Consider the following 27,692-nt stretch of genomic DNA (forward strand, 5'->3'; position numbering starts at 1 on the left):
TACTAAAATAGTATTATTTTTCTCTGGGCGGAAGTATGGTGTTTTTTTACTTCTTTTATTTTTATTTTTACTTATGTTTTATTTTTATATTTTATTTTCTAATTTTTCTCCAGTGAACGTACATTATGTAATAAAGAAATAATAATATTATTTGATAGTGATGGTAACACATTCCAGTATTAGCTAACTAGAGGTACTAATAATCAACAAAATTATTAAATTTTAGAAAATACAATGGACAACAAGGACAAGCCTGGTAGTAGTCATTGATGAGAGTTCTCAAACTACAGCCCGCAGGCCACACTGGTAGTCATTGATACTAATATGATTTATGCCTTTAACTTCTCCACAGCTAGGATTAACCTTTCTCAAGAGAGTAATTTTATTCCTAAGTGTCTAGAACCAACCCAGTTGAATCTAATCTCTCTCCCCTTTCTTGGGTAAAGGACAGTGGGCCCCAAAGCTGGCCAGACTTCATTATTCTGGATCAATCAATGCCTGGAGCACCAAGGACCCCTTTTCCTGGATCAAGGTTAGAAAATGCATCGCATTCCATCACATCACACATTCCTCTTGCAAGCTCAAAGCATTTTATATCTCCTTTATAGCAAAGTCATTTTCATCAAACTCCATGTAATAGACAAGGAAAGAACTGAAGAATAGAGTGGCTTATGATTTGTACCAAAAGAGTCAGGAATGAAAGACTCAGGAATAGAATTGAGTACACTGTGTTTTTAATTTTTCTGTTGGGATTAGAATCTCTGAATATTTTCTATAACATTGAACTTACCACCTCCCAAGACTGTATTCTATCTTTAGATGCCTTCAACTGCCTAGATGTCCTTGAGTCCTCCAGTCCCTTCATTTTAATACAAAAACAAATGGCTCAATCCCCCATCCCACAAACCAAGAAAATTTGGCTTCCTCATTTTCTAAAACTGAATCTGTCTTCTTCACAATTTCTACACCACCCAGTAGTAAGAAACACCTACTGAAGTTAGTCCAATCTGCTAAACCAACTTGGAGCCATAACTGAAAGTGTCCTAGATTAACTCAATTTCTTTTTAAATGACCCAGTCTTTCATATTTTCTCACTTCCCCATTTCCTCTGGAGCAGCACTGTCCAATAGAAATGTAATGTGACCCACAAATGCAAACCACACATGTACTTTTCCATTTTCTAGTAGCTGCATTAAAAAAGGAACATCATTAAAATTTTAATGATTTTCATTAAAATGAAAATCATTTTAATAATACATTTTCTTGGGAATTCCCTGGTGGTCCAGCGGTTAGGACTCTGCACTTTCAGTGCTGAGGGCCTGCGTTCAATCCCTGGTCAGGGAACTAAGATCCTGCAAGCTACACAGCACAGCCAAAAAAATAACAATAATAATACATTTTCTTTAACCCGAAATATCCAAAAATATTTTCATGTCAACGTGTGATCAGTCAGGACTAATTTACACACGTTTTACCACCTACTTCCCCCACCTGCATCCTCTTCTCATAGTCCATCAGCTTTCATCTTTTTCTCAGTCAGCTGAGGAAATTCCCCTACATACTTTACTCCTTTGCAAGATTGCATCTGCTCTCCTATTTTCCCTGAGGTTAAAATGATAAATAGGGGACTTCTCTGGTGGCGCAGTGGTTAAGAATCCACCTGCCAATGAAGGGGACACAGCTTCGAGCCCTGGTCCGGGAAGATCCCACGTACCGCGGAGAAGCTAAGCCAGCATGCCACAACTACTGAGCCTGCGTTCTAGAGCCTGCGAGCCACACCTAATGAGCCCATGTGCCACAACTACTGAAGCCCATACGCCGCAACAAGAGAAGCCACCGCAATGAGAAGCCCGTGCACCGCAACGAAGAGTAGCCCCCGCTCACCGCAACTAGAGAAAGCCCGCGTGCAGCAACGAGGACCAAACGCAGCCAAAGATAAATTAATTAATTACTTTAAAAAAATAAAATAAAATAATAAATAGGGATCAGGGAAAGATGAGCTAGCTTACCAGCAAGCAGACACAAAGAGTACATCTGTTAATGCCACATCAGCTCATTTTTTTTTGTTTTGTAGGCACTGCCAATTATGACTCAATTTGAGCTGACTGTTCACTAATTCCTAAGTATTTTTTTTGTTTGTGAAGCTGCCAAACCAGATGTTCTCACCTTGTATTTCTGTGGTTATCACTTTCAACTTTATATGTATCACCGCATAGTGGACATTTTAATCTATTTGGCTGCCCTGCATCTGTTCTATGTATTTCCTTTTTGTAATAGCATCCTCATTTCTATTTGGGGAAATCTATCTGCCTCACTGGATACAATCTGATGAGACTAGTAAACAGAGCACCTTTTCCAAGCATAGCCAAAGAACCCTGAGTGATACAGCCTATTAAATTTCCACTTCTTAGATTTGGCCATTGTTCCAGCTTGCCAAGCTCTGTCTCCCAAAGTATTCTCTAGTCTTCCCAGTTTCACACAGTTTACTGACTTGATCAGTAAACTTTTTTATACTTTATCAAAATCATGATCAAAATATTAAAGTATACAGGGCTTCCTTACTATGTACTGAAAACAAACCAAGCGATTAAATCCCTACCACAACGTTTGATATTATCATCTTCATTTCAGATAAGGAAGGTGAAGCACAGAAAAGTTAAATAACTTGTCCCATGTCACACAGCCAATAAGTGGCATAAACAACTGAAAGTACTGGGTACAAAATCATGACTTATGTTGAACTGTACTGTTTCTTTGTGTAGCTGTAAACAAATAAAACATATATATATATATATATATATATATATATATATATATATATATATATATATATATATATATAATATATATATAGTCTGTTTCCCCAACTCAAATTTAAGTTCCATGAGGGCAGGACTCTTTTTTTAATTGTTCACGACTCTATTCCCAGTACCTAGAACAGTGCTTGGCACATAACAAATGCTAAAAATATATTCTTTGAATGAATGAGTGTATGTATAGATGGAGCTTACAGTCAACTGAAAAAGATAGTCATTAAGCACAAGAGTCATGACCAGTCCAATCTGAGTGTGCCAGGCATCTGGGAGAAGTTAAGTTTGACTGGCTTGTTAGGGAAGTAACAGATGTCAAAATTCCTGTAGCAGCTACTGCCTTGTAATGCTTGCGTGACCCATGCCCCCCTCTTTAAGACCCACTGTTATTCACTCATTCATTCCAAAACATGTGCTAAGCATCAGTATTATATCAGATGCTACGTTAGGTGCTGGGGCTAGAGAGGATATAAAAGCTAACAGGTATTAACTGTTTAGTATGTGCCAGCAGTGAACTCAGCACATGTAATGTATTGTATTAACTCTTTAATCCTTCTGGTAACCTTTTGAGATAAATGCCATTATTCCCTCCACTTTACAGATAAAGAAGTTGAGACATAGAGAGGTTAGGTGACTCAAACAGGTTTACTGCATTAAGGATCTGTCTAACAAGGAAGGCAGAAAGCAAAGAAAACCTTACAATGTGGTGCAATAATTTACTATAATGAAATAATATATAAAGTGAAATGGAAACATAGAAGAAGCCGCACTAAATTTGTGCAGCACAAAGGATGTGTGTATAGGAAATTGGAGCTCAATGATGTAGAAGTGATTTCCTTTGTCAGGAAGTAGTCTGGGAACTCAATAAGCACATTTCCTACGCGTTCCCATCATTTATTCCACAGCTTCACATGCATCCACATTTCAACATTGGTCTCTGCTTCACCTGCACCTCCGAGGTAATACTGGGTGTATCTGTATCGATGTAGATTCTTCTTAAGCTGATAAATGATTTCAGAAAGTGGTACATACATTTAAAATAAAGGGTTGTTTTCATCTGTAGGTGGATCTGTTGGCACCAATGATTATTCACGGCATCATGACCCAGGGTGCCCGTCAGAAGTTGTCCAGCCTCTACATTTCTCAATTTATCATCATGTATAGCCTTGATGGAAGGCAGTGGCGGAGTTATCGAGGGAATTCCACTGGGACCTTAATGGTATGTAATTAGTCCTTTTAAGAGAATGCATGAACCTTTTAAAGAGCTTTTGACAGATTTCAGGTATGGAACCAACACCCATAGCTTCTACAAATTTAACCCCCCAAAAAAGAATTTTCCACTCATGGGCAATAGGAGTGATTATGGACATATGGACAAAAAAGTGGTAGCATCAAGGATCTCATAGGTAATAGAAATGAACAGGTGCTCTATTGAGAGAAACGTGATTCCTGACTGGGTGGATTGATAAGATTGTCAGTTTGCTTATGGATATTCTAGGTTTGAAGTGACAAAAGGGCAAACGGGCTCAAAACCGTAGCTTCATCATCTACTTTTCCCTCATTCTTGCACCCTCTGATGAACAGCCACACATCCAGCCAACTCTTCCTTGGTAACACCTCTCCCATCTCTTCTGTTTCATTTATACAGTTGTTACTACAGCCCGAGGCCCCGTCACCGCACACTTGACGTATTCTGGTACATTCCTAACTAGTCTTCTTCTGTTTCTAGTCTCTTCTCTAATAAAAGCTGCACATCATTTTGGGGATCATACTATCAGTCCCATGCCTAAACCTTTCAATGTCTCCCTCTTGTCTTCAGAATAAGGTTCAAATCCTAAAATGGCCCCATGCCAGATGACTTCTGTTTGCCCCTTCAGATCCGTTTTCCTGCTTTGCTACCGCGCCTCTTCTTCTGTGAGCCTGGCATGTGTGGAATATCAGGGTATTTCTTCTCTTGGCTTCCTCCTTGTAGAGGAGTTGGCTGTAACTCTCCACTGAAGGTCACTGCTCCCCTCAACGTGGTTTTCTCTACGTGTCCCAGTTACCATCGCTGAGTTGCCAATGACCCCAAAACTTAGCGTCATAAGAAAAAACCATTTTGTTTTGTTCTTGGATTCTGTGGGTCAGGACTTTGAACAGGGCACAGCAGGGATGGCCTGTCTCTCTACTCCATAATATCTGGGGCCTCAGCTGGGAAGACGTGACAGCTGGGGGCTGGAATCATTTGGAAGCATCTTTACTTATATGTCTGGTGGTTGGTGCTGAGTGACCTCTGGGGCTGTTGACTGAAGTAGCTTCTCCCAGCATGACTGTCTCAAGGCATCTTAGGGACTCCAGCATGACTGGCCCAGCTAGCAAGGTGGAGATGACATCACCTTTTCTGATTTAGTCTTTTAAGTCATGTAGTATCACTTCCAATACATTCTGTTGGTTATAAGCAGGTCACACATCCACCCACATTCAAGGGGAAGGGACCTAGACCCCACTTCTCAATGGGAGGAATGTACAGAATTTCTGCTCATTTTGTCTACCTAATCTTCTCCTCATCCTTCCAGGCCTAGGGATGGCGGTACCCTGCCCCCACCTTCTTAACTAGTACCTTTATTAACCTTTCCTCAAATTATACGAATTTTAGTGTTCCATGTTTCTTGCTGGAACCCTGCCTCATACAGTAATTGGTGCCAAAAGTAGCCCCAGGAAACAGACCTTCAGAATGGAATTCTAGGATTACGTTGCTAATATATTCAAGGAACACAGGTATAATTCCTTGCTTGGGGAGAAGACTGGATGCTGAGTAACCTATGACATGCGGTGGCATCACAATTTCTCAGATTATCACCAGTGAGTGATACAATGGGATGAGCTACAGATGGTGAGGAAGACATTGGGAGATTAAATTGACAGTGGCATTTAGTTGCTATGGCAACAAGTTTAGCATACCTGATTGTAGAGTGACCTGTCTTCTTTTTATGGCCCTTCCTTTTACGGCATACATAGGGGAAAAAGAAATTAAATGTTATGAACATATATACAGAACACCCATGAACATACATAGAGAATCAGGATGCATCCATGGAGCTCTGGAGGAGCCTTCCATGTCCTGTGGTTATAGGCAGATACTTGGACTTAATACCAAATCTAGGAGCTGAGCATATGAATTGTAGAGTCACAGTGAGAATTAAATGGTCAGTCTCACCAGGCCTATTATGCTAAGGTAAGGGCACTGGTGGAAAGGAATGGAACTCTGAGACCAGGGATGGGTACATTTTTTTTTAATTGGCTGTGCCGCACAGCATGCAGGATGTTAGCTCCCCAACTAGGGATCCAACCCATGCCTCCTGTAGTGGAAGCCTGGAGTCTTAACCACTAAACCAGCAGGGAAGTCCCGGGATGGGTACATGTAGGCAGACACGCATGAGGCTGAGAACTGCAAACCTCCAATTTGCCCTGAACCTCCTTTGCCTGAAGAGGCAACCCTTCCCCAGTCTCTGAAGCAGTCATCCATGCTCTGCATACAAGTCTCTCAGGGACTACACCTTGAATAGTTGCTTCCCAAGCCAATGGCTAGTCTCCTTAGGGCCCCTGTTTGGCCACTACAAAAGCCAGACGAGTCATGGAAAAATGACAGATCATCACAAATTTAATCAGGTGGTGATGACAAAACCCCTGTAATTCCAGGGGTAGTATCTCCTCTGGAGCACATTAACACAGCCTCAGGCACCTGATACGGAACTACAGACCTGGAAAATGCTTTCTTCTTCAGTTCCATTGACAACCAAAATCAGAATAGATTTGCATTTGTGAAGTAGGAACAAGAGTATTAACTTTACTGTTCATGCCTCAAGGCAATGCCACTTCCCTTGTCCCTTATCATAATATAGACCCTAGGGACCTCAAACATCTTGACATCCCATAGAACACCATACTGGTCCATTACATGGATGACATTATGCTGACAGGACCTGGTAAACCGGAAATAGTAATCACTCTAAATGCCTTTGCGATTAATACACGCACACACAGACACATATACAAACACATAAATATTATATATTGTGTTGTCAACTAAAAGAAAAATACACAACGTGAGAGTTGTGAATCAAGTTTTATTCAGGGTCTTACTGATGACTATAGCCTGGGAGACAGCCTCTCAGATAGCTCTGAGGAACTGCTCCAAAGGGGTTGGGGGGAGGCTAGTTTACATATGATTTTTTTGTTAAGGAATACATGCAGTCAAGCATAAATCTTGGTAAAATATTCCTACTATTCACAAAGAACAGATACCTCAAGTTCACGATTATAGTGTTTTTCTATGTATGGGAAGATGCAAGAAGCAGGGTTCATTAAAATTCTTCCTGAAATGCGTATTAACTACCTAACGGCCTGTTCGTCCAAAACACAGAGCATCCTGTTCTCATCTTTAATTTCCTGTCTAAAGCACAGAGTGCCTCATCCTGTTGTCCCATTCATCTCCTCCTCTGAACACCAAGTGCGCTGTCCATCAGCGGCTGCAGCAGATTAGTCTTTGTAGACTTGGATGGTGACCAAAATGCTCTTTGCTCTTCTTTTGTTTGCAGTGTGATATATATGTATAGATATATTAGCATATGTTGATTAAATATTAGCAGATCTTGCTTCTGACTTTAATGGGAATGGATCCCATATTTTGCTGTTTAACATGCTGTTAGTTTCAAATATTTTTATCACATTTAACGTTTCTTGCTACTCCTACTTTATTTGGAATGGCTGTAGAATTTCATCAAATGCTTCCTCAGCATCTTGGCTATGATCACATTTCTTCTCTTTGCTATTGTCACATTATACTCACATTCAGTGGTGGGCTGGCAAATGTTTAACAACCAGCTCTGGGGCAAAGTGGGGGGCAGTCAGCACAAAGGCCTTTATTTGTAGTCTTTGCTGATTTCCACGATGTAAATATTCCCATGACACCTGATTTCAAGGTGCTGACACAGTGTCACTGAATGCAGAGCTGGGAGCAGATGCCCACAACGGGCTCTCACAAGCCAGTCCTAGCTGGGGCTCCAGCACAACGTGGTGCTGCATTCCTGGGAAAACTGCCCTTAAGTCATAGTGTATCCGTCATTTAAAGTTTAGCTGGATCCAATTTGCTAACATTTTGTTTAGAGTTTTTCTATCTGCACCAATCAATAAAGTTGGTTTACCTCTTTGGGGGGCTGTATTTATCAGGCTTTGGCATTAGAGTTATACTAACCTTGAAAACAGTGTAAGAGCTTCCATCTTTTTCCATTAAACTATTGCTCTAGAATAGTTTAATTAATGTAGTAATCATCTGTTTAATGAACATTGGATGGAAAAGCCACTGTGCCTCGTTTAGTGGTAGATACTTGAACTATCTTTTCCGTTCCTTATCTGATTACTGGCATTCTCATTTTCTGTTACCTATAGTTAATTTCTGTAAATGTGTACATTAAAGTTCTATCTCCCTTCCCATGCCATATATCTTTACCTACATACACACATGTATCTCTCTTTTTCCCCCTTTATCAGAGTTGGTGAGTGTTTATCTATTCTATTGGGTTTTAAAAGAATCAACTCTTGGTCTTAAAATCAAACATAGATTTGAAGGTGTTGTTTTCTAATTAATTAATTTGTTTAAAATTTTAAAAATTCACTTTCATTTATTTTCTTGTTTCTTAGAATCTGGAGTTAAATGACTAGTTCATTTATTTTCAACCTTTCTTGTTCAATGACAAAGATAAAATAGTTATTAACTACACTCATGAGGGTCATTCCTTTAACAGTTATTGAGTAACTACTATGTTCTAGGTTCTAGTGAAGGGCTGCACAAGCTACAGCCCATGGACTTGGACTACAACCTGCTTTTGCATGGACTGTGAGTTAAGAATGGTCTTTACATGTTTAAAGTTTCAAAAACAAACAAACAAGGAGGATTATGTGGTGTGAAAGACTGAAATATTTCCCTTTCCTCCTTTACAGAAAGTGTTTGTGGACTGGCGGTCTAGTCTAATGGCAGTAGAGATGCCTAGACAGTTCATATGAACCAGAACCCTTCTATCCCAGAGCTTGCCCAATTTACAAATTGCAGTCTTGGTCATCTTCCTCCAGTATAGTGGCTCTCAAATGATTTAATATCTTTGTACCATTTACATGCAAAATATTTTTTCATAAGCAACATTTCTCATCATAGAAGTCCCTTATAAAGGGGAGCCCAAGCACCCTTTCAGGATCATTGCTTCACTGCCACTATTTTCAATATTTCATATTTTGAATGGTAATTTTGAATCGTCAATGAACATTTCAGTGATGCAGATATTTCCCTCTGGTTTTCAAGTTAAAAAGAACACTAATCATGTCCTGTCACCATAAGTTGAAATATAGCAAGAGATTTCTGTCAAAATCACTGAAATCTGGCCTTGGCCCAGCTCTCCGTGCTATGAAGTTTCTGAGGGAGATACATAAATGAACCAATGGCAAATGGAAAAAAATCTTTAGCGTTTTCTATAGTTACACTTGTATACCCAATACCAGGCTCTCTGGTAATCCCTCCCCCAACCTCCTCAAAGCAAGGAGTTTAGACCAGAGGTCTAAGGAGGCTTCTCCTTGCGCCCAAACCCAAATGCTGTCACCAGTCACAGTCCATAATTCCTAAGCATTCTTGTCATAAGGACAATACGGAAGGTGGCCAGAGCTGCAGCCCAGGCTGAAAAGAGTGTACCAGAAAAAGCAAAAGCACAAGGGAGCATGCACCCTTACCACTTTGGCAACAAGCTGGACTAGGCTTTTAGGGCTCGGAAAGACCCTTCCTGGCAGACAAGTGAGAGCACAGGAAGGGTGGCTGAATCTGTCTCAAATGGGCCTCCCCACATTTCCTTAGCCACTGCTGAAATAGAAGTAGAAAAGAATACACTAAAAGCCCCATCCACTTTGGGACACTTAACTCAGAGTGACAACACTCCACATATCCCCCCGCCCACATACGCAAAACCAAGATCTGTTCCCAAACTGTGTCCTTAAATCTCACCTCAAAAGATTAGTGCTGTCTACAACTTCAGCCTAAAGGATGCGTTTTCCCAAAGCCAAATGACTGAGATTATATTCTGAAGAGTTCCTACCATCACTCCCAACACTAAAGAAAATAAAAGTGAATTTGAGAAAAGAGCTAAGTCGCTTTGCATGCAACGTTTGGACCAAAAAGCCTTGGAAATTTAGTGTTTAAAAATGGAACACCATCCTGCTTTGGGGGAACAAGGGCACAGTCTGGCATACACACGATCACACAATACCAAAGCAGCATGCTGATTTTACATGAGTTAACTAAGATTTGTAGAAGGACCCGCACTACAAATAAAAGCTGCCACGTGGATTACCCGTACCTCTCGAAATGGAGCCAGAACTGAAAACTCCAGTGCACATCTGACACCTCTGCTCTGGAGCCCACCCTGCCCTCACCCTCACCGCCACTCCCACCCAACTCTGCACCGAACACATTCGCACTGCAGCTGAGAAAGGACCACATTGCAAATGATCTCTGTAGATTCATAGGCACACTGTCCGTTTCGAATGAACGAACCCATCTTGGAGCTAAAAGGGAGCTATCTGCTTCTGCTTGCCGCCTCCTGCCAGGTAGATAAGCTATTCCCATTTTACAGATAAAGTAAATCAGAACCACAAGCTAGGAGGGTCAGAATGGCTTTATCATGGACTGAGGGCTGTAGCGAAACACAGCGGGGCGCATGAAACACAGGGGGAACTGGGCCATCACGCAGGCGGACATCGAAGTACGCTAAGCAATCAGAGTCACCGTGAAAAAGTCATGCAGCTTAAGTAGCGAGCCAGAGCTGTGCAAATTAATCCTCAGTCGGAAAGAAGGAGGCGGGGGGAGGGGAGCCTTGCGGGGGAAGAGGGGTGGGTGGGGACAGCTGGGTGAAAACAGAAGAGGAAAGGGGGCGGAAGGGACTCTCATGGTTCTGCTGCAGTTTCTGGGGAAGAGAATCGGAGACTCTACGTCGATTCTACCATATGGTTTTTTTTCTGCCACTATTGTGGAAACAACGTAACTTGTAGTCAACCACATTCCTCTGGTGGCAACAGGGGTAAGATACACTGCAAAGGCAGAAGCGCTGGGTCAACGCCTCTTGTGTCCCCGTAAACGCGCAGGCGGGTGCATGAGGTTCGGGGACAGGCACAGAGTCGCTGGGAGTGACTCATCAGATCCCCTGGCCCGACGGGGAGATGGTTTCCTGCAGAACGAGGTGCAGGAGGTGGTTCTGCTCGGCGCTCAACAGGGGCCACATCTCCACCTGCAGCGACTTGACGGCTTCCGTGTCCTTCTCGTGGGTGGCCATGACCAAGGACTGCAGCAGCAGGAAGAGCTCCTCGGGAAGCGGGCCGCTGCTGTCCTGCCCGTGGCCGTCGAAGGCCTCCCAGGAGTACTTCTCCAGGGTGTGCGCGTGCTCTGGCAGGAGCTTGGCGGGCGGCGGCTGCAGGAGCAGCAGCAGCAGCACGCGGGACACCTCGCAGCGGACCAGCACGTCGGCGAAGGCGCCCAGCGCGGCGGGGGAGGTCGCGGCCACGGACCCCGCGCCGGGCGGGAGCAGCGCGAGCGGTGGGGCGGAGGCCGCGCCGGCCCCGGGCTGCGGCCCTGGCGGCTTGGGCTGCGGCTGCGGCGGGGGCTGCGGCCCCGGCGGTGGCACCGGGTGACCGCCGTGCTCCCACGCCAGGTGCTGCATGCGCGTGAAGAGCGCCAGGGCGCCGCTGTAGTCGCGCGCCAGCAGCTGGCAGGACGCGGCGTCGCCGAGCGCCTGCAGGGCGGCCAGGGGCAGCTGGGGCAGCTGCAGCTGCGCGGCGCGTTGGAAGTGGCCGGCGGCGGCGGCCGGCTGGCCCAGGTCGCGCAGGGCGGCCGCCAGCTCGAGGCAGAGCGCGGCGGCGGCAACCGGCTGGCCTAGCTCCAGGTGCAGGCGCACAGCGGCGCCCAGGGCGGCGGCAGCGGCCTGCAGCGGCTCCCCGTAGGCGGCGGGGCAGGCCAAGCGCTGGCGCGCGTCGCGCTCCTGCCGCAGGAAGAGGCGCGCGGCCTCGGTCAGCGCCAGCGCCTCCCCGGGCCCGTGGAAGAGCGCCTGCTGGCAGCGGGCCACGGCCAGCTGGCACCAGGCCGCGTACGGGAGGCACTCCTGGGCGCGCAGCTCGCGCCCCAGCTGGCTGAACTGCTCGCCGGCCTCCGCCACGTTCGGCTTCCGCAGGAACCGCTTCTTCAGCTTGTTGCACACCTGGCGGTAGCGCGCCAGGAAGTCCCCGGCCTCAAGCCCGGGGCCCGAACCGCCACCCAGGCCGGCCACGGAAGCCGCCATGTTCGCCGCTTAGGCACTTCCGGGCGCGCTGACGCAAGTGGGCGCACGTGCTGGGCGACGGCGGCGGGCTGAGACGTGCCCTGCGTCGGGCTACAGCCCACCACGCGACCGCGCCGGCTCGGCCGCCCGGAGCTCTCGTCGCCCTGGTGATATGCAAAATAGCAAGCACGGAGGCCAGGCCGGGACTGGCTGCGGGTGGCGTATGCAAATCGGGGGACCTGGGGTGGGGCCTGGCCCGCCGTTCGGGGTTCTGTGATCAGATCAATGGTGCTGGGGCGGGGCGTGTCTGGACGCCCCCTGTTGCTAGGTGACAGCTTTTTTTTTTAATTTATTTATTTTTGGCAGTGTTGGATCTTTGTTGCTGTGCAGGGGCTTTCTCTAGTTGTGGCGAGCGGGGGCTACTTTTCCTTGCGGTGCGCGGGCTTCTCATTGCGGTGGCTTCTCTTGTTGTGGAGCATGGCTTCTAGGCGCGTGGGCTTCAGTAGTTGTGGCACACGGACTCAGTAGTTGTGGATCTCGGGCTCTAGAGCACAGGCTCAGTAGTTGTGACGCACGGCCTTCCTTGCTCCGCGGCATGTGGGATCTTCCCAGACCAGGGCCCCAACCGGTAGGTGACAGCTTGTTTACGCAGGTTGCCAAGCAGGGCATCCCTTGGCATCTCTAGGGGAACACAACCAAAAACTCTTGACCCCGCGTGACCCTACTTCCGACTTTGCCTATGTGTTGATTGTGTCCCGCCCACCCCAATCCCGATCACGCCTCAATCTTCCCGTCAAAGCCCCTGCCCCATGGGAGTCCATGCCAAGCGCTCTGTCCACCCACCCCTGCCTCCCGCACCCAGGGCGGTCGGTCGCCTTGGCACCTTCATCCTATCACGACGCCGCCCTCACAGTGTCGACTGCCGCTGCAAGGAACCCCGTCCCTCTGGGGACTTTGGCCTGGCTCCGACTTGCTCAGAGCCAGCGGGGGAGCCTTCCGTTGTCCGGCCTCACCCCAGGCCCCAGTCCGCCCCCACCCCCGCCGCAGCCAGCCTCTCCCACCCAGGGCCACCCCAGGCACTGTCACCGTGAGAAACCGCTCCTCTCTGTCTGTACCCCCGACTCCACGCCCCCCACCCCCCAACTCCGGCCAGACCGCCCCGCCCCCATCCCTCCGACGAGGGGTGTCCCACCACCACCACCTCCCACGCCAAGTGAGTGAAGCACGCGCAGGGGGTCTCTTGAAACACTTTATTGACTCGCAATGACTGTGCCCAAGGCGGCGGGCAGGCCGGGGCCGCCCGGGCTGTGCGGTCGGTCGGTGAGCGGGCCTGGCGCCTGACGGCCACCCCCCCGGGGTCCGGGGACCCAGGTGTCGTTGGGCAGCTAGTGCTGGGCCGGGGCCACCTGGGAGATGGTGCTATAGTCCTGAACAAGTCGGGGAGCAGCGCGTTGCTGCGGGCCGCCATGTCCATCAGCTCCGGAGTGAGGCGCCTCCTGCCATTGTTCTGGGCCTCATGGCCCGCCAGCTCCAGGACCCTGGCCGTCAGGTACTGGATGATGGCCACTAGGTAGACGGGTGCGGACGAGCTCAGGCGCTGGGCGTAGTGGCCCTCCCGCAGGAGGCGCTCCATGTGGCTCACGGAGAAGGACAGCTCGGCTCGGGGGGTGCGGGAACGGCGACCGGGTGACCCTCGACCGCCCCTCTTCCCCGGCATGCTGGCCGTTGGGCGCGCTTTCTGCGACGGCCTCTCTCTGCGGTGCGCTGGGATGAGGTGCGGCGGGATGAGGGGCAGTCGGTTTTGCCTGCTAGTCCCAACATCTCAAGACAACCGGTGTTCTCAGGCCCCTCCTCCGTATCCTAGCGACCACAGGCCGGGCCCTCATTGGTCGGGGAGCACCCTGTGAGGTCACTGCTTTCCCATAACCCCTCCTCCACCCCACCTCACCCCGCCCCCACCCCCACCGCCGGGGTCCTGGGCCTGCAAAGAAATGGCACTGGCAGGATCCTGCTCGCCGTGCTCGCTGGACTCTCTCTTTGGTGGAACTCCCACTGTCCACCGGACGGGAACTTTGTACAGAGAAGGCAGCTAATGGCGGACCATCCAGGGGCACTAAGTATACACTGGCGGTGCTGGGCCACCATCACGACTATATATCTACTTCCAAATGAATAATATTCCTGGCTGAATAATATTCAGCAGGCTGAATAATATTCCAATGCATGGCTAGACCACACATGTTGTGTATCCGCTCAGCAGCTGATGTACATTTGGGTGACTTCCACCTTGTGCCTGACGGGCATAGTGCTCTGTTGAACATTCCTGTGCAGGGTTCTGTTTGAACACCTGTTTTCCACTCATTTGGGTTTACAACCCATGGGATACATCTATGGGTTTATTTCTGGACCGTAGTTCTACTCCACTGATCTATGTGTCTATCCTTATGCTAGTACCACATAGTTTTGATAACTGTAGCTTTGGACTAAGTTTTGAAATAGGGAAGTGTGAGCCCTCCAACTTTTTTCTTCTTTTCCAAGATCATTTTGGCTATTCAAGGTCACTTGAAATTCCGTATGCATTTAGGATTGGCTTTTACATTTCTGTAAAACAGAGCATTGCGATTTCCATAGGGATTTCATTAAATCTCTAGACAACTTTGGGTGGGATTGCCGTCTTAGAAGTATTAAGTCTTCCAGTCCACAAAATCTGCTATCTTTCCCCCTTTTTTTTAAAGGTCATCATTAATTTCTTTCAGCAGTGCTGAAAGATCATTTGGCTATTCAAGGTCACTTGAAATTCCGTATGCATTTAGGATTGGCTTTTACATTTCTGTAAAACAGAGCATTGCGATTTCCATAGGGATTTCATTAAATCTCTAGACAACTTTGGGTGGGATTGCCGTCTTAGAAGTATTAAGTCTTCCAGTCCACAAAATCTGCTATCTTTCCCCCTTTTTTTTTAAGGTCATCATTAATTTCTTTCAGCACTGCTTTGTAGTTTTCGGTGCACAAGCCTTGCACCTCCTTGGCTAAATTTATCCCTGTGTATTTTGTTCCTTTTGATGTTGTGTGAAATAGAACTGTTGTCAATTTCATTTTGGATTATTTTTTCATTGCTAGGATATGGAAACACAAAAGATTTTTGTGTGTTGATCTTGTATACTGCAACTTGGTTGAATTCGTTTGTTAACTCTAATAGTGTTTTGTGGATTCTTTAGGGTTTCCTGTACAGAAGAGCATGTCATCTGAGAATAGAAGTAGTTCAACTTCATTTCCAACTTGGATGCTTTTCATTTCGTTTTCTTGCCTTATTGTTCTGAGTAGGACTTCCATTACAGTCTTGAGTAGAAGCACTGAAAGCAAGCATTCTTCTCTTGTTCCTGATGTTAGGGGAAATGCTTCCAGTCTTCCACCATTGAGTATGACATTAGCTAGGGTATTTCATAAAAGCCTTTTATTTTGTTGAGGAATTTCCCTTCTATTCTTAGTTTGCTGGGTGTTTTCTTTTTTGTTTTTGTTTTAATCATGAAATGTTGTTGGATTTTGTTGAATGCTTCTTCTGCATCAACTAAGATGATCATGAGGGTGTTTTCCCCCTTCATTTTATCAATGTGGTTTTGATTAATCAGTTTTCTTATGTTGAGCCATCCTTGCATTCCTGGGATAATTCCTATTTGGACAAGGAATGTAATATTTATAATATGCCGCTGGATTCAGCTTGCTAGAATTCTTCTGAGGATTTTTGCATCTATATTCATAAAGACTATTGGTCTGTAATTTTCTTTCTTCTGGTATATATGTCGGGCTTTGGTATCAAGGTAATGCTGGCCCTATAGTATGAGTTAGGATGTTTTTCCTCCTCTTCTATCTTTTGGAAGAGTTTGGGAAAAGATTGGCATTAATTCTTTAAACATTTATTAGAATTCACCAGTGAAGCCACCTAGCACATAGTTTCTGGCACATAATACATGGAATCTAGGATTTGTGTAGTCATTAGTTATTTGTTGAATTAATACATTGTCTTCCTAAGAAGGTATCTAATCAAGACACAATAATTGAGTTAAAAATAAAGCAGATCTATTTATCAAAAATAATGCTGTGCCTACAGATTGTCACACTGAGTGAAGTAAGTCAGACAAAGACAAATACATGATATCACTTATTTGTGAAATCGAAAAAAAGTGTACAAATGAACTTATGTACAAAACAGAAGTAGAGTCACACATGTGGAAAACAAACTTATGGTTACCATGGGGGTAAGGCGGGGGATAAATTGGGAGATTGGGATAGACATATACACACTACTATATAGAAAATAGATAACTAATAAGGACCTACTATATAGCACATGGAACTCTACTCAGTACGCTGTAATGACCTATGTGGGAAAAGAATCTAAAAAAGTGTGGATACATGTATGTGTATAACTGATTCACTTTGCTGTACAGCAGAAACTAACACAACATTGTAAATCAACTATACTCCAATAAAAATATTTTTAAATGCTGTGATTTCTGGGGCAATGCTATACATTTATTAACATTTTTATCCCATAGGAAGAAAAAATTTTTACATGGAAGAACAATTTTTTAAATTCCCCATAATACTATAACTCTGATGTCTGATTATATAACAGCCATACATTGATTCCTGTTTTAGTGTATTCAAGCAGATACAGAATCCCAGGTGTTTTATGAGAGAGGATTTTCAGCTTTCTTTTTTCTATATACCATGATTTAAATCTAGGCCTTTTGAATTGGAATTACTACCATATTTCTCAAACTGTGTTCCTTATTCCATAAATATGTCATGTACTTTTCTGTAGAACCTAGACATGTCAAGTTCCTAAACCCCAGAAGTTGGATATTAACATGTGTCTCATGAATTCATATACAAGGAATCATTAATTAACGCCCCACAGTACACACACACACACACACACACACACACACACACACACATTATTGGAAGATCATTCTGAGAGCAGTATGGTAAGCTGCCTACTCCAAGTTCCCTTTCACAGCTGCAGCTGACTCTGCCCTAAGCTAGTGTTTCTCAAACTTTATGGTTTGATTCAGTAGATCTGGAATAGGGCTCAAGATGTTGCATGTCTAATTGCTCCCAGGTGATTCTAATGCAGCTGGTCTGTGGCCCACACTGGATTAGCAAAGGCCTAAATGGCTTCCACAACTTTGATGAATGACCGTTTTACAGGACCCCAAAGTAGACTGCTTAACCTGCTCAGACCTAATCTCCCTTGTTCCATTCTTCTCCCTGTGATTTTCTCCTTCGCATATTACATTCTAACATCTGGCTAGCCAGAATGGTTTTATTTGGGTGTTCGGTGCTGTTGAGAAATGCACAGAGCAAATTAGAAGAAAGATATGATTGGGAGGAATTGCTTCTTATTCTTTCTTCATTTTACATGTATCTGTGCTAATACCTCCCTACAGGTCTTCTTTGGCAATGTGGATTCATCTGGGATAAAACACAATATTTTTAACCCTCCAATTATTGCTCGGTATGTCCGTTTGCACCCAACGCATTACAGCATCCGCAGCACTCTTCGCATGGAGTTGATGGGCTGTGATTTAAACAGTAAGTGTCGGGCTTCCCTGGTGGCGCAGTTGTTGAGAGTCCGCCTGCCGATGCAGGGGATACAGGTTCGTGCCCCGGTCTGGGAGGATCCCACATGCCGCGGAGCAGCTGGGCCCGTGAGCCATGGCCGCTGAGCCTGCGCATCTGGAGCCTGTGCTCCATAACGGGAGAGGCCACAGCAGTGAGAGGCCCACGTACCGCAAAAAAAAAAAACAGTAAGTGTCAAGTCATCCCATGTTGTTACCTGTCCCAACCATGAGTAGGATGACTAACCATCCTAGTTTTCCCGAGACTGGTGGGATTTCCCAGGACACAGAACTATCAATGCTAAAACCAGTACAGTCCTGGGCAAACCCATGACTTGGTCATCCTAACCATGGGATTCCCCAGGGGCAGCCACCTCCTACACTACTATTAACAAGGCAAATCAAACTCCAACAGAGCTGAACAGAGCTGACCAGAAAATAGGGGGCATCTTAAAAATAACATGCAAAAGTTAGTGCCTGGGAAATGACTTCGTGATGACAGTAGCCCTAGAACATATCAGTGGAGACAGGCCAGCAGAATGTCAGCTGCAACTTGTTTTGTGATTACATTCTCCTTTCATTTCTCTGAGGTTGCAACATGGCACTGGGAATGGAGAGTAAAGCAATATCAGATGCACAGATTACTGCCTCATCCCACTTAAGCAATATGTTTGCCACCTGGTCTCCTTCACAAGCCCGACTTCACCTCCAAGGGAGGACTAATGCCTGGAGACCCCGGGTAAGAGGGAACAAATTTGCCGTATAACTGATGCAGAAAAAGGAGTAGTGGTTGGGAAAGAATAGGGTAAGCTCTTGACTGTTTCTTCAGTTACTTCTATCACCTGGTTGTTCCCACAAAGAGTGTCAAGGAAAGTTGACTACGCACGGAAAATCCGACAGATATTTATTTAGTGGGTGTGCCATGTGAATTCACACAGCATTCATTGGGGGAAAATGACCCCAATTGAACCTCCTAGAAACAGAATATCTATATGTAGTACTGGGCTAATATTTGTCAAAGAATTGGAGTGGCTGAAATCCAGTTTTACAGAGAAATATCAACAAAGCAAAGGGTCATAGTTATGTACAGTTCATTGGGCACAGTTCTTTTCTGGAACCACTCAGTTTGTGATTTTCAATCACTGACTAGCTTGGGGAAATGGATGGAGTTAATGGTCTCCGTTCCTCCAGGGGCTTATTTTAAACAAAATATGTTGTATAACACATTGCCAAACTTTTAATACTCTAGTCAGTCTGTATATTACTCATATATTCATTCAGCAAACCTTTACTGGGCCCCTATTAAGTGGCTAACCCTGGGGATACAGAGATGAATCATGAAAAATTTCAGCCCTCAATTTGCTTCGAGTCTAATAAGGGAGACTGACAAACAGGTAATTAATATGCAGAGTGATAAGTGCTGTGATGTGATTAAGAAGGGATTTGGGGATTTCTGGGAGCAAATAGTGACCAAAAAGATACTACTCTTACTTCCTCAGGCAAATAATCAAAAACAGTGGCTGCAAGTGGACTTCCAGAAGACAATGAGAGTCACAGGAATAACCACCCAGGGGGTGAAATCTCTGCTTACCAGCATGTATGTGAAGGAGTTCCTCATATCCAGTAGTCAAGATGGCCATAACTGGACTCTGTTTCTTCAGAATGGCAAAGTAAAGGTACGCTAATCTCACAGGAAAGGCACAAAGCCTGTCTTAGAACTTGACATTTAGAAACATAACAAGGTTGATATATGACCAGACTTTCAGGATAAACTTTACTGAGTATCTATAGTAATAGGACACTATGAAAGGCATTCTGGGAGGACACAGTGACTCCAAGCAAGAATGTATCATCCCAGGAAAGAGCTGAGTAGAACCGAAAGCTGCTTATCCTCGTAGATGTTGATGCCATGCAGGATGGTGGCCCTTACCGATCTCTCTAGCATAGTCTCTTGCTACTTGCTCCTTTGCTTTCTAAGCTCCACCCATACTAAGAAACCCTCAAGTCCCTAAAAACAGCATGTTCTTTCTCACACTAGGCTTTTATATGTACTGTTTCTTCTACCTAGAACGTTTTTTCTAGGTACTTCTTATTGACCCTTTCACCTGGTGCATTCTTCAAGTCTCAGATAAACATCATCTCCTCCAAGAAGAATTCCTTGTTCCCTCAAGGCTGGATTAAACATTTTTGCTTCTGGCAGTTTAGTGAACCAGAGTACTGATACTGTATGTTCTAGAGGACATTCCCATTTTAAAAAGGGCATATCTCTGATACATGCTGTAACATGCATGGCTAAATTAATTAGAGCAGACATAAAAGGACAAATATTGTATAATTCCACTTATATGAGTATATTAGTCAGAGTTCTCCAGAGAAACAGAACCAATTGACTCACATGATTATGGAGGCTGACAAGTCTCAAGCTCTGCAGGGTGAGTCAGCAAGCTGAAGACCAGGAGAGCCAATGGCATAAGTTTCAGTCTGAGTGTGAAGGTCTGGAAACGAGGAGAGCCAGTGGTGTAGTTCCTGTCTGAAGGCTGGTAGACTCAAGACCCAGGAAGAACCAATATTTGAGTTTGAGCCCAAAGGCTAGAAAAAAACCCAATGTCCCAATTCAAATGGGCCATGCAAAAAGCATTCTCTCTTACTCAGACGAGGGTCAGCCTTTTTGTTCTATTCAGACCTTCAACTGATTGCGTAATGCTCACCCGCTTCGGGGAGACAGCAATCTGCTCTACTCACTCTACTATTTAAATGTTAATCTCATCCAAAAACATCCTCACCAACACACCCATAATAATGTTTGACCAAATATCTGGACACCGTAATGCGTAGACAAGTTGACATGTAAAATTAACAATTACAATGAGACTGAAAGTCGAATAGAGGTTACCAGAGGCTGGGAGCTGGGGAGGATGGAGAGTTATTGTTTGATGGAGACAGAGTTTCAGTTTTGTTTTTGTTTTTATTTTTTGGTTTTTTGTTTTGTTTTGGCCATGCTGCGCGGCTTGTGGGATGTGGGATCTTTGTTCCCTGACCAGTGATTGAACCTGTGTCCTCAGCAGTGAGAGCACAGAGTCCGAACCACTGGAGCAGCAGGGAATTCCCCAGAGTTTCAGTTTTGCAAGACCATTTTGGAGATGGTTGGTGGTGATAGTTGCACAACATTGTGAATGTACATGTTATGTACTTGTTGTCAAATGTACTTGTACACTTAAAAACAGTTAAAATGTTAAAATATATGTTATGTATATATTACCAAAATTTTTAAAAGGCTATAGCACTGATAGTACATACTTCTTAACGCACTGCTACACTCAATGAAGAAAGGGGACTCTCCAGCCTCCTCACCACCAACAGCAAAAAACAAAACAAACAAACAAAAAAATGAGCTTTTATTTTAAAATAATGAGCTTAAATCAGAGCAAAGAGAGGTGAAAAATCAGAAAATGTAAAATGGAGGAACTTTCCTAAAGGGAAATGCTTATATTAGTGTTGTTCTCAGGAGACCAAGCTTTGAGCAAAATGCAAGAATGGAATGTGAGACTTCTGCATTAAGTAATGAAACCCAGAAAGTAGTAGAACTAGTTGCAGATAAGTAGCACCTCCTGGCTTCTGGAAGAATGATTTCTCTAGAGAAAAAGCATTCCCAGTTTAGGTCTCCAGGATTCCTACATATTAAAATGATAAGATCATAAACATAGATCAGCAAACATACAAGATAACAAGCCAACTTGACTACAAATGGGCAGAAACAATCAATACAAATTTAGAATCTGAAGAATATCAGATATTGACATTATCAGATATATATCATAAAATAATTATGCACAGAATACTTAAAGCAATGAGCTATGGAAACATAAAAATAAATGACAAATTATTAGGCAGTTTTGGAAAAAACAGTACTTTTAGAAATTAAAAAACATCATTGTTGAAGTTTAAAAATCAAAGAAAGACTTAATAGTGAATTGGGCACAGCCAAAGAGAATTTAGTCACTGGAACATATATCTCAAGAAATTACCCAGAATGGAGCACAGAAGGTGAAACATATGAAAAAGAAATTGAGACATATGCTATACAGAGAAAGCTATATATATATATATATATATATGGAATCCAGAATGAATGAAAGAAATAGTGGAGAAGTGGCAAACAAACAAGGATGACCACTTTCACCACTTCTGTTCAACACTGTACTGGAAGTTATAACCAGAGAAATTACAAAAAATAAAAATAAACAAAAGGCATTCAGATTGGAAAGGAAGAAGTAAAACTCTCTCTCTTCACCAATGATATGATATTATCATAGAAAATCCTAAAGAACCCACAAAAAACTATTAGAACTAATAGATGAATTCAGTAAAGCTGTAGGGTACATGATCAACACACAAAAATCTGTTGTGTTTCCATACACTAGTAGTGAAAAAATCTGAAAAGAAAATGAAGAAAAAAATTTCATTTACAATATCATCCAAAAGAATAAAATATTTAGGAATAAACTTAACCAAGGAGGTACAAGACATGTACACTCAAAACTACAAAACATTGCTTGAAAAATTAAAGAAGTCCTAAATGAATGGAGAGACATCCTGGGTTAATGGATTGGAACACATTATTAAGATGGCACTACTAACCAAAGCTTTCTACAGATTCAGTGCAATCCCTATCAAAATCCCAATGGCCATTTTTGCAGAAATGGCCAAGCTGATCTTATAATTCATCTGTAATTGCAAGGGACCCAAAATAGCAAAAACAATCTTGAAAAAACAGTTACAGGATTCACACTTCCCAATTTCAAAACTTACTACAAAGCTACAGTAATCAAAACACTGTGGTAGTGACATAAAGATAGAATTCGAGTCCAGAAATAATGCTATACATCTATAGTAAATTGATTTTCGATAAGGGTGCCAAGACCATTCAATGGGAAAAGAATAGTCTCTTCAACAAATAATGCTGGGAAAACTGGATAGCCACATGCAAAAGAATGAAGTCACCACACACCATATACAAAAATTAATTCAAAATAGATCAAATACCTAAATATAAGAACTAAAATTTTAAAACTCTTGGAAGAAAATATAGAGGTAAATCTTCATGACCTTAGATTTTACAAATGGTTTTTTAGATGTGAACCATAATCACAAACAACAGAAGAAAAATAGATATGAAAAGAATTCTTAAACTCAACAAAAAGACAACCAAATTTAAAAATAGGCAAAGGACTTCAATAGGCATTCCTCCAAAGAAGATATACAAATGGCCAACAAGTACATCAACACCAACATCATTAGTCATTAGAAAAATGCAAATCAAAACCACAATGAGATATTACTTCACACTTACTAGGATGGCTATATATTTTTTTAATACAGAAAGTAAGAAGTGTTAGCAAGGATGTAGAAAAAATGGAACCCATACTGCTGATGGCAATGCGAAATTGGCAGCCACTGTAGAAACCATAGAATTACCATATGATCCCAGCAATTCTGCTACTGGGTATGTACCCAAAAGAACTGAAGATAGGCAATTAACAAAAACTTGCAGGCAAATGCTCATAACAGCACTATTCACAATAGCCAATGGGTGAAAATGACACAAATGTCCATCAACTGGTGGATAAACAAATTCTGATCTATCCATACAGCTGAATATTATTCAGCCATTAAAAAACATAGACATGCTGATGCATGCTACAATATGGATGAACCTTGAAAATATGCTAAGTGAAAGAAGTCAGACACGAAAGACTACATATTGTATGATTCCATTTATATGAAATATCCAGAATAGGCAAATATAGAGAGACAGAAAACAGATTAGTGATTACCAGAGATTGGAGAGAAGGGTAAACGGGGAGTGGCTTCCTGATGGGTACTGGATTTCCTTTTGGAGTGATAGAAATATTCTGGAACTAGGTAATGGTGAATGTAATAAATGCCACTGAATTTTACAATTTAAAATGGTTAAGATGATAAATTTTATGTTATGTACATTTTACCACAATAAAAAAGGAACCAGAAGACACATACATTACCATAATAAGAGTAACAAGCTGACAGGCGATTTCTAAGCAATAATGAAAATCAGAAGATAATTAATGATATCCATGTGAGGCTAAAAGGAAAAATCTGAAACCTGCCCCCCAAAGAAAGAAAATCTGGTGAAATATTTTTCATGCATTCAAGCAAAAACTAAAAAAAATTTTCAGGGACTTCCCTGGCAGTCCAGTGGTTAAGACTCTGAGCTTCCACTGCAGGGGGCCTGGGTTCAATCCCTGGTGGGGGAACTAAGATCCTGCAAGCTGTGCAGCCGCAGCCAAAAAAAATTTCCGACTTGCATGACTGATTTTACCACCCAGTAAAATCCTGCCAACATAAAAAAAATGAGGATATTTATTAACCTTATGACAGTAAATTTGGGAAATTAGGTAAAATGGATAATTTCTAGTAAATATAACTTACTCAAGAAAGAATCAAAAACCCTGAAACTCCTACAACCATTTTTTTTTATTGGCCACGCCCTGCAACTTGCAGGATCTTAGTTCCCTGACCAGGGGTGGAACCTGGGCCCCCTGCAGTGGAAGTGCAGAAACTCCTACAACCTTTGAAAAATTGAATTGGTGTTCAAAAATCTTCGTACAAAGAAAACTCCAGATTTAGATGGCTATATTAAATACTCTACCAAATTTTCAAGGGAGAAATAACACCATTATTACAAAGATTCTTCCAGAAAAATGGAAAAAGCTTGTATTTACATTATCCAACTCTTTAAGTGATGACAACAAATCACAACAAGGGCAATTTTATTAGAAAAGAAAATAATAGGCCAACTTTACTCATGAACATAGATCTGAAACAAAATATTAGCAATATGTATATGTTAGATTTATCCTAGGAATGCAAGGTTGGCTTAACATTAGAAAATTAATGCAATCCATCACATTAATGAACTTCAGGATTATACAGCCAATAAATGCTGAGAAAAAGATTCATAAAATTCAATATCTATTCTTAATGGGAAAATTTAGCAAACTAAGACTAGTAGAGAAACTACGCAATCTGATAAAGGATATTCACAAAACTTTTACAGCAAATATAATATTTTAGGTGAAACACAGAAAGGTTTCCTTTGAGATTAAAAATAAGATACCATTTATCTATTGCTGCATCACAAACTACTCTGAAACTTGGCCACAATTTTGTGGATCAGGAATTTAGGTTGATCTGTCTGGCTGGTTTGTCTGTGATCCATGGGGTGTCAGTGGGTATGGATGGATGGATCTACTTCCTAGATGGCTTCTTTGCTCACCTGCCTGGTATCTTGGTTCTCCTTGACCTTTTCACCCACTGGTGTCTCTTCAGGGCCTCTCAGCATGTGGTCTTAGGATAGTCACTCTTCTTACATAAAAGCTAGATTCCAAGAAACCAAGGTGGAAGCTGTCAGTCCTCTTGAACTTGGCACAGCATCACCTCTGCCGCCATACTCTATCAGCCCACAGAATCAATTGCCCAACCCAACTTAAAACAAATCAAAAGACACATGCGCCCCAATGTTCACTGCAGCACTATTTACAATAGCCAGGACATGGAAGCAACCTAAGTGTCCAAGGACAGAGGAATGGATAAAGATGATGTGGTACATATATACAATGCAATACTACTCAGCCATAAAAAAGAATGAAACAATGCCATTTGCAGCAACATGGATGGACCTAGAGATTATCATACTAAGTGAAGTAAGTCAGACACAGAAAGACAAATATCATATGATATCACTTATATGTGGAATCTAAAAGAAATGATACAAATGAACTCATTTACAAAACAGAAATAGACTCACAGACATAGAAAACAAACTTATGGTTACCAAAGGGGAAGGGTTGGGGGAAGAGAGATAAATTAGGAGTTTGGGATTAACAGATATACACTACAATACATAAAATAGATAAGCAACAAGGATTTACTGTATAGCTCAGGGAACTATATTCAATATCTTGTAATAACCTATAATGGAAAATAATCTGGAAAAAATATATGTATATATAACTGAATCACTTTACTGTATATCTGAAACTAACACAATATTGTAAATCAACTATACTTCAATTAAAAAAAAAAAAGGGAATTCTCTGCAGGTCCAGTGATTAGGACTTGGCGCTTTCACTGCAGTGGCCTGGGTTCAATCCCTGGCTGGTAAACTAAGATCCCGCAAGCTGCGTGGCACGGCCAAAAAAAAAAAAATGTCAAAATACACCTACCTCTCCATGGGAGGAGTATCAAAAAAATTCATAGCCATCTTTAATCTGCCCCATCCACTTTTATTAAAAACTGTATTGGAGGTCCTAAGTAATGCAGTAAGGTAAGAAAATGAAGGATTGGGAAAAAATCTCTCATAATATGTGGAAGATACGATGGCATACATAGAAAATCCAAAAGAATCTATCTATCTAAATTATTAGAATTACTAAGATAAGTTTGCAAGCTTGCTGAAAACAAAATCAATAGAAAATTTTATTGTATTTCTACATGCCAGAGACAAATAGAAAAATAATTTAAAATAGCATTTTAAAATTCCAAATACTGAGTTGTACATTCTCATCAAATAATGGCAGCTGCCTAAATCTCTCCATACAGCCTTCAAAAACCATCTGTCTAACTATCTCTCTGTAGACATATTTTAAAATTGCAAATAAAACCACCCATAACTCACAGAATAACTAGAAGACAAAGAATACCATAAGTTTCAGTGGTGGAAATTAAGTGCTCTGGAAAAGCAAAAATGAGTCACAAAATCACAAGACATATCTTCCTATCCCATCTGTTACAGAAATTGCACTTCTCTTTATCAACAGTAGAGGGTGCTTGTGGACTAAGAAACCTAACAAGCCACCCAAACCTCTTATCTCTGACTACATATTGTAGAATCACCTCATTGCTGTGATGAATGAACTGAACATAGCAGATGAGGTAAAAGGTATTATTCTTTTATTTTTTTAAATTTATTTATTTACTTATTTATTTTTGGCTGCGTTGGGTCTTTGTTGCTGCACCCGGGCTTTCTCTAGTTGTGGCGAGCGGGGGCTACTCTTCATTGCAGTGCATGGGCTTCTCATTGAGGTGGCTTCTCTTGTTGTGGAGCACGGGCTCTAGGCACATGGGCTCAGTAGTTGTGGCTTGTGGGCTCTAGAGCACAGGCTCAGTAGTTGTGGCACATGGGCTTAGTTGCTCCGCGGCATGTGGAATCTTCCCGGACCAGGGATCGAACCCATGTCCCCTGCATTGGCAGGTGGAGTCTTAACCACTGTGCCACCAGGGAAGTCACAAAGGTATTATTCTTGATTTTCGTTTCCTCCTTTTTTGAAAACTCCATTGACTTTGGGCTTCACTCATGTCGACCAATGCAGTGTAAGTAGACATGATATAAACCACTTTCCAACAGAAGCTTTCAATGTGATCCTGTGTTTGGCTCAGTCTCTGGTGCTTCTGCTCTCTTCCATGAGATAAAAATGTCCAAGCTGAGAAGACATGGTGTACATGAGCCTTGGCCTGGAGCAGAGCCTAAGCCAACCCAGAACAGTCTTGGTTTCCAAATACCATTTCCTAGTAAAAGGAACCTGGGATCCTTAGAGATTCCAAGACCAGAGCCAGGAAACTGCCAGGTGTTATTGGAACACCTTGGAGTCCATTATCATCATCAAAATATAAAGGGAGAGGAGACATTCTTCTCCACAGAATAATTCCAGCTAATAAATGTAGAAGACATGACAAAATTAAGAAACCAACCATCAATACAGTATATAATACTTGTAAGGAACTTCAGTAGATACTAAAACCATTGGATGAAAGCTTAATGTAGAACAGAATATTTACACAGTCTCAAAGTCTAACCCCACAGATTGTTAGGTAAGGGAAGTTGTTACCTTTAT

General features: G+C 42.9%; 3 protein-coding genes across 3 annotated transcripts in view; 1 reads left to right on the forward strand and 2 right to left on the reverse strand.

Annotated features, from left to right (window-relative positions):
* Positions 1-27,692, forward strand: part of F8 (coagulation factor VIII) — a 112,998-nt gene that overhangs the window by 82,008 nt on the left and 3,298 nt on the right. Inside the window, exons 21-25 of the mRNA XM_060086856.1 lie at positions 447-532; positions 3,874-4,029; positions 17,590-17,734; positions 18,351-18,499; positions 19,260-19,436. Of these exons, the coding sequence (XP_059942839.1) occupies positions 447-532; positions 3,874-4,029; positions 17,590-17,734; positions 18,351-18,499; positions 19,260-19,436 (713 nt within the window). The remainder of the gene's footprint in view (positions 1-446; positions 533-3,873; positions 4,030-17,589; positions 17,735-18,350; positions 18,500-19,259; positions 19,437-27,692) is intronic.
* F8A1 (coagulation factor VIII associated 1) lies at positions 10,288-12,175 on the reverse strand. The gene has a single exon (XM_060087521.1). The coding sequence runs from the start codon at positions 12,155-12,157 to the stop codon at positions 11,021-11,023; it is 1,137 nt and encodes a 378-aa protein (XP_059943504.1). The 5' UTR covers positions 12,158-12,175; the 3' UTR covers positions 10,288-11,020.
* On the reverse strand, positions 13,522-13,853 carry LOC132481895 (histone H2A-Bbd type 2/3). Its single transcript, XM_060086797.1, is given in 2 exon segments — positions 13,522-13,557; positions 13,560-13,853. Coding segments are annotated over 2 exon segments (330 nt in total).

This window comes from Mesoplodon densirostris, chromosome X, assembly GCF_025265405.1.
Source record: "Mesoplodon densirostris isolate mMesDen1 chromosome X, mMesDen1 primary haplotype, whole genome shotgun sequence".
In the NCBI taxonomy this organism is placed as follows: Eukaryota; Metazoa; Chordata; class Mammalia; order Artiodactyla; family Ziphiidae; genus Mesoplodon; species Mesoplodon densirostris.